Source organism: Scyliorhinus canicula, chromosome 22, assembly GCF_902713615.1.
Source record: "Scyliorhinus canicula chromosome 22, sScyCan1.1, whole genome shotgun sequence".
Classification (NCBI taxonomy): domain Eukaryota; kingdom Metazoa; phylum Chordata; class Chondrichthyes; order Carcharhiniformes; family Scyliorhinidae; genus Scyliorhinus; species Scyliorhinus canicula.
This window is the reverse complement of record NC_052167.1, coordinates 12,286,882-12,304,074: the sequence shown is the minus strand read 5'-3', so window position 1 is coordinate 12,304,074 and position 17,193 is coordinate 12,286,882. Positions and strand designations below refer to the sequence as shown.

Genomic DNA, 17,193 nt, shown 5'->3' with positions numbered 1-17,193 from the left:
ACTCCATCACCGATTGTTAACATTGAGGATATATACAGGAGCGAACCCAATTTCATTTAACAGCATATCTCATTCAAGTGAAGCGATATTAATCGTTTAAGCGCATCCTTTAGATAAACAGGCTTTTGATATTTGTCATTAAGTAAGATTATTTGCAAACATGAGAGGCTTGAGGATGAAAAGCAGTGAGAGCTGCGGCTGAATGGGAATGGTAAGCTGCCAGTTACAGCCCTTTCCACAAACAAGTTATAATTCTGGCTCCTTCACAAAGACCTTGTTGTGATTCAATGAACTTATTTCTGGGTCTGCAGAGACGACTGGGTAAGCTCTGCAGTCATGGGACGCTCTTGAAGATTGCTTAACCTCCCTCCCCTGCCCTCCCCTCTCTCCCAGAGTTTATAATAAAAACAACTGGCACGTATCCCGTGCTGGGTTAATGCCTTTCCAGAAGCGATTTGTGATTTTCTTTTTTGGTAAGCAGTGTTTGCAGTGAAGAAGTCAGGTTCTAACCGGACCCAGAGTGTAAGGATGGTAACTACCGAACCATCGATTGAGGGATTCACTGAGCTGGAAGTGTTCGCATTGGGCACCGCTCTGTTACTGGAAGGTAAAGCTGGGGCTGGGGTTCATTCCTGATTGTCTGCTTTCGCAGAAGCCAGTGGAAATGATGTCTGTCAATGTGCGCTCCATCAAGTCTTCACTTCCCGCCACTATTTATTAAGAGTTGGCAGTGCGATGTGCTTGAACGTCCATGTGCTTTAGCATGTGTAAATAAAAAGCAAACTTCAGGGTTGTGCAAATCGGTGGCATGACTATTATTGTCACAAGTATGAAGTTAACTGTGAAAAGCTCCTAGACTAATGCATTCAGCAAGAGAAAGGGTGTTAATCTTTCACAACTATCGTGCTAGCACTAAGTTGTGTGCAACCAAAAAAATCCCAGGGCTCCAATGGTTATGTGGAAAGTGTGTGTCAGGAGCTACCTCCCACGTATATTTCATTTATCTTTCATTTATCTTATATTTTATTTATTATTATTATCTCTGTGCTTGGTTAAATGCTGACCAGTTTTCTGTTTAATTGCTTCATTAGTAAGTTTGTGCCTGAGCTAGTTCGACAACTCACTAAATTCTTTAATCTGTTTCGATATTACTGAATAGGTGGGTATTTTGCTATTTGGCTCTCTGTAGGTGAAAGTTCTTCAGATTTCAGTTTGGTTTAAAGATGCACTTGTTCCTGCAGTGTTGTCTCAATTAGATTCTGCCTTTCGAAACAAAAAGCCAACATAAACATCTGTGTGACCCAGCCCAACTGAATAAGAAGATTCTTGCTTCGTCATTTGGACTCTTTCTCAGATTTCTTTGATCTCTGCTCCACAGCTCTTCTCGGACTGCTCCTGAACGCCATAACATTGTTGTCCTTTTACAAGATAAAAGAACTCCAGACACCAAGTAATCTTCTCGTGGCCAGCTTGGCTGTATCCGACTCTGGGATTTGCCTGAATGCATTTGTAGCTGCTTTCTCAAGCTTTCTGAGGTAGATGTGCAATTCAATCATTTAGTTTGGTTTTGGAGGAATTCCATGGTGTGCACATCGCAGAAATAGGTCACTGGGCTCAACTGGTCCATACCAGAGTTATTCCCCACCAGGCCCCTCTCACTGTACTTCATCCCAACCATGCCACACAGTGGAACATAGGGAACAAATGGCGCTAGTGGGGTGGGGCCAGGAGAGACAATGATGAGGGGGCAAAAAAAAACCGATGGAAGAAATTAAAATAAATTGATAGAATTAAAATGGGGTGAAGGTGTAACGTGCCGAATCGGAAGATGAGGTGCTGTTTCTCCAGTTGGCGCTGGGCTTCACTGGAACATTGCAGCAGGCCAAGGACGGACATGTGGACATGAGGGCAGGACGGTGAGTTGAAATGGCAGCGACAGGAATACGTGTGGCCTGCCTGCGGACAGACCAGAGGTGTTCTATAGAGCGGTCACCCAGTTTGGGTTTAGTCTCTCCAATGCAGAGTAGACCACATTGGGAGCAGCGATTGAAGGAGGTGCACATAAAGTGCTATCTCACCTGAAAAGAGTGTTTAGACTCTTGGATAATGAGCAGGGAGGAGGTAATGCCAGCAGATGTTAACATCTTCTGCAATTGCAGGGGAAGGTGTGTGCAAAGAGGGTGATGGAGGAGTGGACCAGGGTATCCCAGAGGGAATGGTCCCCATGGAATGCTGAAGGGGGGGAAGTTGGGTTTGGGGGCAGGATCATACTGGAGGCAGAACTGGTGGAGGATGATCCCTTAGAATGCAGAGACCCGTGGAATTAAAAGTGAGGACAAGGGGGACACTATCCTGTTTCTGAGAGGGGAAAGGATGAGAGCAGGGGTATGGGAGATGGTTGAGTGCCCTGTCACCCACAGTGGATGGGGAACAACTATTAAGGAAAAAAGAAGACATGCCAGCAGCACCATTTTGGAAAGTGGTCTCATCGGAACAGATGTGACAGGCGAAGTAACTGGGAATCATAGAATCTTAGAATTTACAGTGCAGAAGGAGGCTATTCGGCCCATCGGGTCTGCACCGGTCCTTGGAAAGAGCACACTCTTTAAGTCCATGCCACCATCCTATCCCTGTAACCCAGTAACCCCACCTATACTTTTTGGACACGAAGGGCAATTTAGAATGGCCAATCCACCTAACCGGCACATCTTTGTGGGAGGAAACCGGAGCGCCCGGAGGAAACCCACGCAGACATGGGGAGAATGTGCAGACTCCGCACAGACAGTGACCCAGCCGGGAATCGAACCTGGGACCCTGGAGCTGTGAAGCAATTGTAATCACTGCTACCATGCCGCCAAACCATATGGGGATGGTAACGTACAATTTGTCCTTCCAACTCCATGAGCTAAACTCAAGTTTATTTTTACATTCACTCTTTCATGGGATGTGGACGTCACTGGCGAGGCACAACATTGTCGCCCATCCTCAACCTGCCCTTCAGCTGAGCAATTTGGGAGAATGGGATGGAATCCCTACAGGATGTGAGGTGTGAAAAGCTGTAGCCGAGGAAGCTGTGGGAGCCGCTGGGTTTATGATGGACACTAATGGACAGTCTATTCCTAGAAATGGAGTTAGAGAGGTCAAGGAAGGGAAGGGAAGATGGACCATGTTAAGATGATAGAGAAGTGGAAATTGGAAGCAAAATTGATCAATTTTTCCAGGTCTAGACGAGACCATGTAGCGGCACTGAAGCCATTGATGCACTTTGCTTTCAGTTCCTTTCCCCTTCCTGTGTCCCCTTAAATACATCAATCTACTGGTAGCATGTTCCACGTCATAACTAGTCCCTGGATAAAGATGTTTTCCCTGAATTTGCTACTGATTTATTGGTGACCATTGTATCATAGAATCCCTACAGGGCGATTCTGCACCAGCACTCCGAAAGAGCACCCTACCTATCCCTATGCCTCCACCCTATCCCTGTAACCCACCCAAAGTTTTGGACACTAAGGGGCAATTTATCATGGCCAATCCACCTAACCTGCACACCTTTGTGACTGTGGGAGGAAACTGGAGCACCCGGTGGAAACCCACGCAGACGTGGGGAGAACATGCAAACTCCACACAGTCATCCAAGGTTGGAATCAAACCCGGGTCCCTGGTGCTGTGAGGTAGCAGTGCTAACCACTCTGCCACCCTATATTCAGGATATTTAATTTTGGCCTCCCATTGACACTTTTATACATCTCTTGCCTGCTTCCTCCTAGGTACTGGCCTTATGGAACTGAAGGCTGCCAGACCCATGGTTTCCAAGGATTTCTAGCATCCCTGGCAAGCATTAATGCATGTGCTGCCATTGCCTGGGACAGGTACCATCTAAGCTGCAGTAGTAAGTAATTACAAGCTAATTCTTCGGCACAGTTAGCACAGATTAAACTGCCTGCTGACAAAGTATGTGCGTGCATTTGATTCTATCTTATTTTCAGTATGCGTTTCCCTAAATAAATCTGAGGTGGATCAATGCTGGAAATTTTGAAACATTAACAAAAAAGCCATTCTGTTTTACCAAGAACATATAAGTGCAGGAAGCCTTAAACTGTTAAGAAAACATTGTTAAAGACGTTCGCAGGTGACAACTTTGACAGCCTGATGTGCCTCACTGAAACCTCTGGGGAACAAGCAAATTTGTTTGTCTGAATGTCAGGGATGGGAACAATGGGAAGCAGAACAACGGGTGCCAAATCCCCTCAATCTGTTGATGCTGTGGCCAGCCCCTCTTCAAAGAAGCAGTCATCGAGTCTCATTAGAATTCAGCCCTTTGTGAGCAAATTAAGGATTAGTGAGGGACTGGCGATTGAACGTTGATCTTTATTCAAAGAATCTGTTGGTTTATTTTTGCCCAGAAGTTGAAAGTTTTACTCATTTCGGTTCCTCCTTTCACGCAGCATTACGAGCAATGTGATTTCTAACAAAGCAGTGTGATCTCTACTGGCCGGAATGCTGCTCAGTTATGTAAGGAGCATGTGGAACATAATCCCTTCCTTGAACTCAGCTGAGCACTAAAGCTGATTTCATTTTTAAATTGCTCGCTATTCTCCTCCTCTAACCCGAGGAGGGTGAATCGTTGCTGGACTAGAATTCCGCAGTCTCTAGTCTGCTCCCTATTCCCCATTGAACCGTGGCTGAACAGCAAATCGCAAGCTCCCTAACTACAGGAAAGGCATCGTGGCTGACCCTGAAATGGTCCACGTGATCAGACTTCGGCCATTTTGGTGTGTCACCTAGCGAATAGTTGATTAAAGACACTTACCCATTGGACTTTGAGACTGCGCCTTGATGTATCGGAATTCTTTTTTTAAAAATAATTTTTATTGAAATTTTTTTTAACAAAATATATAACAACAAACAGTAACAAGCAACAATAAAACAACATAATAATAAGCATAACACCCCCAAGACTGTAGCAACGCATATATCGAACCCCCCCCCCCCCACCCCCCCAAACTCAGTACACAGCAAGAGAACTGGAAAATAAATTAAAACAAAATAAAATAAACATAGTCAACGCCCCCCCCCCTTCTTTCCCCCCCTCCCCCCGGGTTGCTGCTGCTGACCTAGTTCCCTATCGCTGAGCCAGAAAGTCGAGGAAAGGCTGCCACCGCCTAAAGAACCCTTGTACCGATCCTCTCAGGGCGAATTTGACCTTCTCGAGCTTAATAAAACCCGCCATGTCATTGATCCAGGTCTCCACGCTTGGGGGTCTCGCATCCTTCCACTGTAGCAAGATCCTCCGCCGGGCTACTAGGGACGCAAAGGCCAAAACTCCGGCCTCTCTCGCCTCCTGCACTCCCAGCTCCACCGCAACCCCCAAAAATCGCGAGTCCCCATCCTGGCTTGACCCTGGATCCTACCACCCTCAACACCGTCCTCGCCACCCCCTTTCAGAACTCCTCCAGTGCCGGGCATGCCCAGAACATATGGGCATGGTTCGCTGGACACCCCAAAGAACCTACTCATCCTAGTCCCGGACATATGGGCCCGGTGCAGCACCTTGAATTGGATGAGGCTAAGCCGCGCACATGAGGAGGAAGAGTTAACTCTCTCCAGGGCATCCGCCCATGTCCCATCCTCGATCTGCTCCCCCAGTTCCCCCTCCCACTTAGCCTTTAGCTCCTCTACTGACGCCTCCTCCACCTCCTGCATTACCTTGTAGATATCAGATATCTTCCCATCCCCGACCCAGACCCCCGTAAGCACCCTGTCCCTCAAGCAAAGGGAATCCCTCCACCTGCCGCCTAGCAAACGCCTTTACCTGCAGATACCTGAACACGTTCCCCGAGGGGAGCTCACATTTCTCCTCCAACTCTCCCAGGCTCGCAAACCTCCCATCAATGAACAGTTCCCTCAGCTTTCTGATGCCCGCTCTCTACCAACCCAGGGGCTGGTTTAGCTCACTCGGTTAAATCGCTGGCTTTTAAAGCAGACCAAGCAGGCTAGTTCAATTCCCGTACAAGCCTCCCCGGACAGGCGCCGGAATGTGGCAACTAGGGGCTTTTCACAGTAACTTCATTGAAGCCTACTCGTGACAATAAGCGATTTTCATTTTTCATTTTTCATTTCATTTCATTTCACCCTCCATCAATGTTCCCCGGGACGAACCGATGGTTCCCCCTTAGCTTCCCCCCTATGTCGCCTCCACTGCCCCCAGATCTTGAGGGTAGCCGCCACCACCGGACTTGTGGTATACTTCGTAGGAGGGTGCGGCAACGGCGCCGTTACCAGGGTCCCCAGGCTTGTGCCTCCACAGGACGCCATCTCCATCCGTTTCCATGCTGCCCCCTCCCCCTCCATCACCCACGTGCGCACCATCGACACATTGGCCGCCCAATAATACCCCGAGAGATTGGGTAACGCCAGCCCCCCACCATCTCTGCCCCGCTCCCAGAAGACCATCTTCACCCTCAGGGTCCCACGCGCCCAAACAAAACTCATGATGCTGCTAGTCACCCTTCTAAAAAAGGCCCTAGGAATAAAGATGGGCAAACACTGAAAAAGGAACAAGAACCTCGGGAGCACCGTCATTTTGACAGACTGCACTCTACCCGCCAGCGATTGCGGCACCATGTCCCAACTTTTAAATTCCTCCTCCATCTGCTCCACAAGCCTGGTAAAATTAAGCTTGTGGAGAGTCCCCCAACTCCTGGCCACCTGCACCCCCAGGTACCTAAAACTCTTCACTGCCATCTTAAACGGGAGCCTACCAATTCCCTCCTCCTGATCACCCGGGTGCACTACAAATACCTCGCTCTTGCCCAGGTTCAGCTTATAGCCCGAAAAGCCCCCAAACTCAGCCAACAGCTCCATCACCCCCGGCATTCCCCCCATTGGGTCCATCACATACAGCAGCAGGTCGTCCGCATACAGCGATACCCGATGTTCCTCCCCACCCCGCACCAGACCCCTCCACCTCCCCAACTCCCTCAACGCCATAGCCAGAGGTTCAATTGCCAGTGCAAAAAGCAAAGGGGAAGGGGGCACCCCTGCCTGGTCCCACAGTAGAGCCTGAAGTACTCTGACCTCCTTCCATTAGTAACTACACTCGCCATCGGGGCCTCAAAAAGCAACCTCACCCATTTGATGAACCCCTCCGCAAATCCAAACCCCTCCAGCACCTCCCACAGGTACCCCCACTCAACTCTATCAAAGGCCTTCTCTGCATCTAGCGCCACCACTATCTCCGCCTCCCCCTCCACCGCCGACATCATGATAACATTTAGCAATCTCCGCACATTCGTGTTGAGCTGCCGCCCCTTGACAAATCCTGTCTGATCCTTGTGTATCACCCCTGGCACACAGTCCTCTATCCTGGTGGCCAGGATCTTCGCCAGCAACTTAGCATCCACATTGAGGAGCGAGATTGGCCTGTATGATCCGCACTGCAGGGGGTCCTTATCCCGCTTCAGGATCAAAGAAATCAGCACCCGTGACATCATCGGGGGCAAAGCCCCCCCCCTCCCATGCCTCATTGAAGGCTCGCACCAACAGGGGGCCCACCAGGTCCGCATACGTTTTATAAAATTCCACCGGGAACCCATCCGGCCCCGGCGCCTTCCCTGACTGCATTTGACCAATCCCCCTGACTAACTCCTCCAACTCAATCGGCGCCCCCAGCCCCTTCACCAGCTCCTCCTGCAGCTTTGGGAAATGTAGCCTGTTCATAAAGCTCTCCATTCCCCCCCCCCCCACCGGTGGCTCCGACGGGTACAGTTCCTCGTAAAAGTCCCTAAAGACCCAGTTCACCTCTGCCCCCTTCCGCACCACATTCCCACCCTTATCCATCACTCCACTAATTTCCCTAGCCGCATCCCGTCTGCAGAGCTGATGCGCCAGCATCCTGCTCGCCTTCTCCCCATACTCATAAACCGCGCCTTACGCCTTCCTCCACTGTGTCTCCGCCTTTCTGGTGGTCAGCAAGTCGAACTTGGCCAGCAAGCTACGCCGTTCCCCCAACAATCCTTCCTCCAGGGCTTCCGCGTACCTCATATCCACATCTAGTAGCTCCCCCACCAGTCTCTCCCTCTCCCTCCTTTCCCTATGGGCCCGGATGGAAATCAGCTCCCCCTGGATCACTGCCTTCAGAGCCCCCCAGACCATCCCCACCCGGACCTCCCCCGTGTCATTGGCCTCAAGGTACCCCTCAATACTTCCCCGGACCCTCCTACACACCTCCTCATCAGCCAGTAACCCCACGTCCAGACGCCACAGCGGGCGCTGGTCCCGCACCTCCCCTATCTCCAGATCAACCCAGTGCGGAGCATGGTCTGAAATTGCTTTGGCCGAATATTCGGCATCCTGCACCTTCGGGATCAATCCCCTGCTCAGGACAAGAAAATCTATTCGGGAGTAAACCCTATGCACATGGGAGAAAAAGGAATACTCCCGCGCCCTCGGCCTCCCGAACCTCCAGGGATCCACCCCTCCCATCTGGTCCATAAACGCCCTCAGCACCTTGGCCGCCGCCGGCCTCTTACCCGTCCTTGAACTGGACCGGTCCAGTGGGGGATCCAGCACTGTGTTAAAGTCTCCCCCCATGATCAGGCCCCCTGCCTCCAGGTCCGGAATGCGGCCCAACAAGCGCCTCATGAAGCCAGCATCATCCCAATTCGGGGCATATACATTAACCAGCACCACCTTCTCTCCCTGCAGCCTACCCTTCACCATAATATATCTGCCCTCCTTGTCCGACACCACCTCAAACGCCTCGAACGCCACCCTCTTCCCCACCAGAATCGCCACCCCCCGGTTCTTTGCATCTAATCCTGAGTGAAAAACCTGCCCCACCCACCCCTTCCTCAGACGAACCTGGTCCGCCACCTTCAAGTGGGTCTCCTGGAGCATAGCCACGTCCGCCTTCAGCCCCTTCAAATGAGAAAATACCCTAGCCCGCTTAACCGGCCCATTCAGCTCCCTCACGTACCAGGTGATCAGCCGGATCAGAGGGCACCACGCCCCCCTCCCCCGCCGACTAGCCATAGCTCATCGACTGCTCGCCCCAGGCCAGTACACCCCGCCCGACCCGTTCCCCATGACCATAATGCCTCTCCTCTACCCCCCGGCCCACACCAGCTCCTTCCTGGGCATTCCAGCAGCAACCCGGTATCCCCCCCTACCCTCCCACCCCCCCCCCAGGCTAGGACCCCTCCTAGCCGCGACGCACCCTCCATGGTACTTCTGTGAGTCAGCTGACCTCTGCTGACGGCAACTCCCTTCAAAACCCGGCCCATCCCGACATGGGGGTCATCCCCCCTCCTGCCACTCCTACTTGGCACCGCTTCAGAGCAGGGAAAAAACCAGTAGAGGCCACGCCCCCACCGCCAGCTCCACCCCTCCTGCCCCGCAGCGCGGGAAACCAGAGGAAAGCCCGCGCTTTCCCACTGCCCCACCCCACCTTTCTGATGCAGCTCCCAAATTCCAGCTCCACCCCATCCCCCAGCCCCGTACAGAAAAAAAAAACCCCCCAACATTCCCCACAAAACACAAAACCATACCCAACAGAACCACCCGGAAACAGAGCAAGAACCAGCATAAAAAACACATGTCAAAATTACAAAAACAGCAACAGCAAAAATAGCAACCCTAGTTCGAGTCCAGCGTCTCCGCCTGCACAAAGGCCCACGCCTCCTCCGGGGACTCGAAGTAGTGGTGTTGGTCCTTATATGTTACCCACAGACGCGCAGGCTGCAGCATTCCAAATTTAACCTGCTTGTTATGCAGCACCGCCTTCGTCCGGTTGAACCCGGCCCGCCGCTTAGCCACCTCCGCACTCCAGTCCTGGTAGATTCGCACTACCGAGTTCTCCCACTTACCGCTCCTCTCCTTCTTGGCCCAGTGCAGCACACACTCCTGGTCACTGAACCGATGGAACCGCACCAGCACCGCCCGCGGGGGTTCATTCGCCTTGGGCCTCCTGGCCAGCACTCTGTGGGCTCCCTCAAGCTCCAGGGGCAGATGGAAGGACCCCGCCCCCATCAACGAATTCAGCATCGTGGCAACATAGGACGGAAGATCCGACCCCTCCAGCCCCTCCGCCAGACCCAGGAGCCTCAAATTCTTCCACCTCGTGCGAAAGTCCAGCTCCTCCAAGCGATCTTGCCACTTTTTGTGAAGTGCCTCGTGCATCTCCACCTTCCCCACGAGGACCACGGCCTCCTCCTCCCGATCAGCGGCCTGCTGCTGCAACGCCTGGGTGGCCGCCCCCTGGGCTGTCTGGGTCTCAAGCAGCTTGCTGGTAGTCGCATTCAGGGAGTCCAGCAACTCAGCCTTCAGCTCCGCAAAACAGCGCAGAAGAGCAGCTTGCTGCTCCTGCGCCCACTTCCACCAATCCTCGGGTGCTCCGCCAGCCGGCATTTTGTCCTCCTTCCCCCGCTTTTTCTGGGGAGCTGCTGCAGCCTATTCCTTTGCCCCACTCCGGGTGCGCACCATAAATTTCGGGGAATGTTCCTCCAAACACCTTCCCCCACCGGGAATCGTCGAAACAGCACCGTTTGGGGCCCTAAAACAGGCCCGAAAGTCCTTTGATAGCGGGAGCTGCCGAACGTGCGGCTTAGCTCCGCATAGCCGCAACCGGAAGTCATGTATCGGAATTCTGGCAATAGTTGGCCCATGGCCTGATAATTTGAGCAAATCGTGACATTAAAAGTGTACATATTTTTGTAAAGTGACCACTAATATTGGTAATCTCAATGGTGATTTAACTTAAATGTTCTCTCGTTGAAGGCAAAGGTGCATTGATTTACAAATTGACGTCCATGTGTTGAACCTATGTCACAGGGTCAAGACTGCAATGGAAGAGTACAGTGATTGTCCTATCAATTATCTGGGGATTTGCTGCATTCTGGGCCGCTATGCCGTTATTGGGATGGGGTGAATATGACTACGAACCATTGAGAACTTGCTGCACTTTGGATTACTCCAAAGGTGACAGGTAGGTATGTGATTTTTTTTTAATGTGATTAATTCACATGATGTGGAGGCCTTGCTGGCAGTACTTCATTGTGACTGGGTAGCTTGCTAGGCCACTCTAGATAGCAGTTAAGAATCGGCCATATGGATGGAACAGGAGATTCCATGATTATCAGTGTCGTTGGAATTAGGAACTGCTTCACACACCCGCTAAACCACCAGGATCAGGCACATTTGGTCCATTGGCTGGATTCTCCGACTCCCCGCCGGGTCAGAGAATCGCTGGGCGGCCGCGTGAATCGCGCCACGCCGCTCTGACGTTGGCCTGCCGATTCTCGGGCGCCCGCTGCGCCGGTCGGGGGTCGTTGAAAGCGCTCCCCCCCCTGCCCCCGGTGATTCTCCGCGCCTCGACGGGCCGAGTACCCACCGAGTTCGGTCGAGTCCCATCGGCATAGGTTACGTATGGTCCTATGGAGGTGGGGCCTGCACGGTGGGGGGGCCTATGTTCCTCCGCGCCTGGTCCCTGTAGGACTCCGCCATATTGCCATAAAGAGGGGCTGGTTTAGCACACTGGCTAAATCACTGGCTTTGAAAGTAGAACAAGGCAGGCCAGCAGCACGGTTCAATTCCCGCACCAGTGTCCATGAACAGGCGCCGGAATGTGGTGACTAGGGGCTTTTCACAGTAACTTCATTTGAAGTCTACTTGTGACAATATGTCCCAAGAAGTCATATTGCCCAGTGGCCGGCGCGGAGACGGGAACCCACACGCATGCGCGAACACGCACCGGCCGTGGCGTGCCGGCTCGAGCAGCGGACACCACTCCGGCACCGTACAAGCCCCCAGGCAAGGGGTGAATATCTGGGTCTGGAGGCCCATTGACGCCGGAGTGACTCGCGCTGCTTTTGACGCCAGAGTCGGAGTCAGAACTTGGCCACGGGATCAGAGAATCCCGGCCATCAGTTTAAATAAGGAGAGCCTCCTGCTTTTTTTGAGCACCAACTCATAGACGTAGAGAATCCCTATAGTGCAGAGGAGGCCATTTGGCCCATTGACTAATGCATGTCAAAGTGAAATACTGTGGATTCTGGAAATCTGAAAACAAAATTGTTTCCGGATTACCTTGGTTTACCGCAGTACGAACCACCCCGTCCCCATGGGGCCATTTGTCCCTCGTTTTTCAGTTTTCCTTCAACTGAGCACAAAAATGTTTAAAAATATATTTAGAGTACCCAATTTTTTAGAGTACCCGTTTTTCCAATTAAGGGGCAATTTAGCGTGGCCAATTCAACTAGCCTGCACATCTTTGTGTTGTGGGGGTGAGACCCACGCAGACACGGGGAGAATGTGCTGGCTCCACACGGACAGTGACCCAGGGCTTTGGCTGAACCTGGGCCCCCCGGCGCCGTGAGGCAGCAGTGCTAGCCACTGAGCCACCGTGTTGCCCCTCTTCAATGGACCACTGACCTTTGCTCTTCTTTTAACACATTCTCCTCGCTTAACTTTATGCCACTATTAGCATTTCTTCAGTCCTTGATGCCACCATTACCACCCCTTTGACTTATGTCCATGACATCTCGATCAACCTCTCCTTAGCTCCAAACTATCCCTGACCTTCGTTTCTGCTCCCCCTCCCCCAACTACATCATTCATTTCATTTCTAACCCTCTTCAGTTCTGAAGAAGAGTCACACGGACTCGAACCGTTAACTCTGTTTCTCTCTCCACAGATGCTGCTGAGTTTATCCAGCGTTCTCTGTTTTCATGACTGATTCATACAAACTTCAGATACTTTAGAAATTGTGGATCAGAATTCAACGTGTAATACCGTCTGTATCTTGACTTTTGTTTTCCAGGAAATTTGTCTCATTCTTCATTCCGATGGCTTTTTTCGAATTTGCCTTTCCACTTTTCATCTTGGTAACTTCTTACCAGTCATGTGCGAGTAAATTCAAGAAAACTGGACAAACCAAGGTGAAACAAAGTTACGCAATCTCATTAAGAGCGCAACAGAAAATCCTTTGAGATTTTCATTGTCACGGCAAAACACATCCGGATTAAAAATGAGTTTAAGTGCATATTTCTGCTCCAGACCCCTTCTGTATAAAAGGACCCACTGCACAGAACTGCCTCTGGTTAGTTGCTAAGGACGGCTATACACAGGGGATTTTCCTCCCCACGGCAGTTTTATTGGCAGGAGTGGCAGCTCACTATTGGCAGCCAGTACATCTTCCAGCCCTACCAAACTCAATAGCCATGAGAGCTGCTCGCCAGCCCAGCCACTGGGGTATCTGCCACAGGCTGGGGCGGGGGACTGGAGGATCCTTTTGGCCGTAAGGGCTGGAAATTCCCAGCCAGAGAAGCAACAGGGATGTATTGGATTTTAATAGCCAGTCATTAATAGGGAGAGTTACTCAACAAAATGAGAGACAAAGGCTGTAAGAGTGTTTTAGTGTAGCACTGGAAATTAGCATTCGTAGATTTTCTTCTATTCTCTTCCTCTTCCCTCACCTGGTGCTTGGACTTAGATAGTCTTTCATCTGTTTCCACAGCTAGTAATTCCCAGAACAGGAGTCTGGCACCAGGGGGTCATAGCTTGAGGGGCGCCACTCCACATCCAGAAGGGCTGACTAGGCGTCTGTCCCGCTCTGACCCCCAACCATTGGGGTGTTTGGAAGGATTACACAGGTTGACGCACCCAACCTGTTTGACCTTGTTACAAACAGACCTTTCTCCACCGTCAGGTCCTGGGATGGGACTCGAAACCGGAGCTTCCAGCCTGGAGGCAGGCGCACTGCCCTCTGTGCCACAAGCCCTCTGGTCAGCATTAATAGATGCTGAGTACTAATTATTGCTCTGAGCAGAGTCTGACATTGTTACAATTGGTGAGGTTGTGTTTGGGTTAAATCCGTTGATGGTTGACAACCCGACTGCATTAGATAATCACTCAATCGAACAGTTCAGGGTCTGTCAATAGACTTAAACGGAAAAGGAAATTGGCCAGAAGACAGTTCATTTACTTTTGTCCCTTTTGCATGGCTGTTGGACAGATTCCACTCGCCTTGTCTCTGAATGGAAATGTTCCGGAACTTATACGAGCATCACTTTCAGGGTCTGTTTAGCACACTGGGCTAAATCGCTGGCTTTGAACGCAGACCAAGGCAGGCCAGCAGCACGGTTCGATTCCCGTAACAGCCTCCCCGGACAAGCGCCAGAATGTGGCGACTAGGGGCTTTTCACAGTAACTTCATTGAAGCCTACTCGTGACAATAAGTGATTTTCATTTCATTTCATTCTGGACCATGTGACTGAGTCAATTTATCTCCCTTCCCTTGAGCATATGTGTTAGTTCCATGAACCTCATGTTGAGGAGGCCCTTGTGAGGAGGAGTGGACTGGGGAGGAATATCAATGGACTGGTCAGGGTGGCAGAAACGTTGCAAATGGAATTCAAGCCAGAGAAGTGTGAGGTGATGCATTTGGGGAGGTCAAACAAGGCCCAGGAATAGACAATCAATGGGAAGCTACTGAAAGGTGTAGAGGAGGTGGGAGACCTTGGAGCCAATGTGTTCACATCCCTGAAGGTAGCAGGACAGGTGGACAAGGTCGTTAAGAAGGCAAATGGAATCCTTCCTTTTATTAGCCAAGGCTAAGAGCAGGGAGGATATGCTGGAACTATATAAAACCTTAGGCCTCAACTTGAGTACTGTTGGCAGTTCTGGTCACCTCATCATTATTGAAAGGATGTCATTGTACTAGAGAGGGTACAAGAGGAGGTTTACCAGGATGTTGTCAAGACTGGAAGATTTGAGCTATGATGAAGGATTGGACAGTCTGGGGTTGTTTACCATGGAACAGAGAAGGAAGAGGGGAGATGTGATGGAGATTGTGAGGGGCCTGGATTGTGTGGCCCCTTATCCCTTATTTACCTTATCACAGAGGTCAGTGACTGGGGGCATGGATTTAAAGTGATTGGTAGGAATATTAGACAGGAGGTGAGGAGAAACCTTTGCACCCAGAGGGAACTCACTGCCTGAAAGGGTTGTAGGCATAAAGTGTCTGGCTATGCACCTCAACTGCTGTAGCCTACAGGGCTCTACACTAAATGCTGGAAAATGGGATTAAGCTGAGTGGCTCAATGTTTGTCCGGCGCAGCCATGATGTGCCAAGTGGCCTCTTTCTGCTTTGGAACTATCTAGGACTCTATGATGGGTTCCAGCAGTGGATAATGGCCAGAAGTGGCGATCTGGCCAACTTTGCCCTACATGGCCCAGTGAGGTCAGTAGTTAGACCCTTTCGGAGATCAACCATCTGAATGCAGATCTGAACTGGGAGTTCCTTGTGTGTAGAGCTCAGCTGCTCACAAGATAGATGAGCTGAACCATTAGGGGAACTCTAAGATGGGCATTAAGAAGCTCAGTGAATTGAGCTGGAGAGCAACGAACACTCATGGAAGCATAATGCAGTAAGGAATGAATCTCAAAACTTAGGTATGGAGTAAAATGCCAGCAAACGAAAGCAGTGAAAGACACGTGCTGTTGTGTCAGTAAGGATTTTTGCAAGCTCGGATTGACTTTTCTCTGATAAATAAAGAGAAATCAGCAGGTTGGGGAATATCACAGGTACAGAGTAGAGAGAAATCTAGTGGGACCTGGTGGTTTAGCTTTGTGGTGATGGAAACATTGCATGACCTTGAACCATTCTAACCACAATTTTTTTTTTATTTCCACCCAGTTTAACACTGGATTGCCTTTTAAAACCCTAATAATTTGCTGGGGACCGTATAGTTTGTTGTGCATGTATGCTGTCATTGGAAATGTGACTGTCATATCTCCAAAACTGCGAATGGTAAGTGAGAGAGGCTGGTGTTATGTTGCGAAGGGTGCGTAGGAGGTGGGTGGCTGGGGGGGGGGGGGGGGGGGGGGGGGGGGGGATTGCATTGCACAAATGGGAGTTTAAAGTTATTATAAACATGGGCAAACGGTTTGATATCCTGTTTATTTTTCAACCATGCTGCTTACAGACAAACAGAATTCTATGTTAGCCTCTTGTTTAGAGATTGACAGGAAATCTGGAAAATGCTTACATAAAAGCAATACACTGTGGATGTTGGGAACCCAAGATATAAACAGATAACGCTACAAAAATTCAGCAGGTCTGGTAGCATCTGTGGAGAGAAACAGAGTTAATGGTTTCAGTCTCAATGGCCCGCTTGCAGAACATTAGAACATTTCCTGTTTTTATATCTGGCAAATGCATACAGTTTTGTTGTTTTGGGAGGAGGTGTGAAAATGCGATTACTGATTCACGTGGGGGTCTCTCGATATTTGCCCTTTCTATTACTCAGTTTTATGGACTTTCAAAACCAATGTTGCTATAACACATTTTCTGTTTACCCCTGTTTTGGCAGCTTCCTGCCGTCCTTGCAAAGACATCCCCGGTAGCCAATGCCTTTGTCTACGCTCTAGGGAACCCAGACTACAGAGGTGGGATCTGGTCCTTCCTAACGGGACAGAAAATGGAACCCATTGAAATGGATGGAAAAGTTAAATAAATAAAATGCAACCATGTACAGAACAGCTGTTGGAACAGGAACTGACAAGCTACCAACCCAATCTGTATCTCAAGTTGCTTCTACCCTGTACAAACAAGATGTTAGAATGAAGGCACTGCTAGTTTATAACAGCACTTGAAAATGCCTTAAAGCTTTTAACTCCCAACAACCTTGTACGCAAAACATTTACAATGACTGTTCGGTTTGTTGCAAATAAATGATGATCTATATTCTATGTTCTGTTCAGTCCCTTTGATGCATTGCATTTCATCCTGATTTATAAAGGATTGTTTAAGTGGAGCAATGTATAGTTAGTAATATGCAACTCGGTTTTTAAAAAAAAGTAAAGCTTGAAACATAGAACCACAGAATTCCTACGGTGCACAAAGAGGCCATTCAGCCTATCAAGTCTGTACCGACCCAACCCACCTTATACCCATAATTCTACATAACGTGCACATCTTTGCACCCTAAGGGGCAATTTAGCGTGGCCAATCCACCTAACCTGAACATCTTTGGACTGTGGGAGGAGACCGGAGCCCCACACAGGCACGGAAAACATGCAAATAGATTCAATCTTTCAACTTAGGAAATGTGTTATGCGGCATACGCCTACATATCAACAACGCCATTTTCAAAAATAGATGCTCAGGAATCAAGTGGAATCTGCTGACTTGTG

At 50.1% G+C, this 17,193-nt stretch overlaps 1 protein-coding gene across 1 annotated transcript; it reads left to right on the top strand.

Moving 5' to 3' along the window:
• The first annotated feature begins 329 nt into the window (after positions 1 to 329).
• rgra (retinal G protein coupled receptor a) lies at positions 330 to 16,749 on the top strand. Its single transcript, XM_038783136.1, has 7 exons — positions 330 to 607; positions 1,379 to 1,535; positions 3,768 to 3,889; positions 10,831 to 10,984; positions 12,818 to 12,935; positions 15,695 to 15,808; positions 16,371 to 16,749. Exons 1-7 carry the CDS (start codon positions 529 to 531, stop codon positions 16,512 to 16,514), a joined length of 888 nt encoding a protein of 295 aa, XP_038639064.1. The 5' UTR covers positions 330 to 528; the 3' UTR covers positions 16,515 to 16,749.
• The last annotated feature ends 444 nt before the right edge of the window (positions 16,750 to 17,193 follow it).

Bases quoted from the DNA above. Each gene is read 5' to 3' on its own strand.
- rgra (XM_038783136.1), top strand. From the start codon at position 529: ATGGTAACTACCGAACCATCGATTGAGGGATTCACTGAGCTGGAAGTG. The intron at 3,890-10,830 runs GTAAGTAATTAC...CCTATGTCACAG, and splicing joins GTACCATCTAAGCTGCAGTA to GGTCAAGACTGCAATGGAAG. The intron at 10,985-12,817 runs GTAGGTATGTGA...TTTGTTTTCCAG, and splicing joins GATTACTCCAAAGGTGACAG to GAAATTTGTCTCATTCTTCA.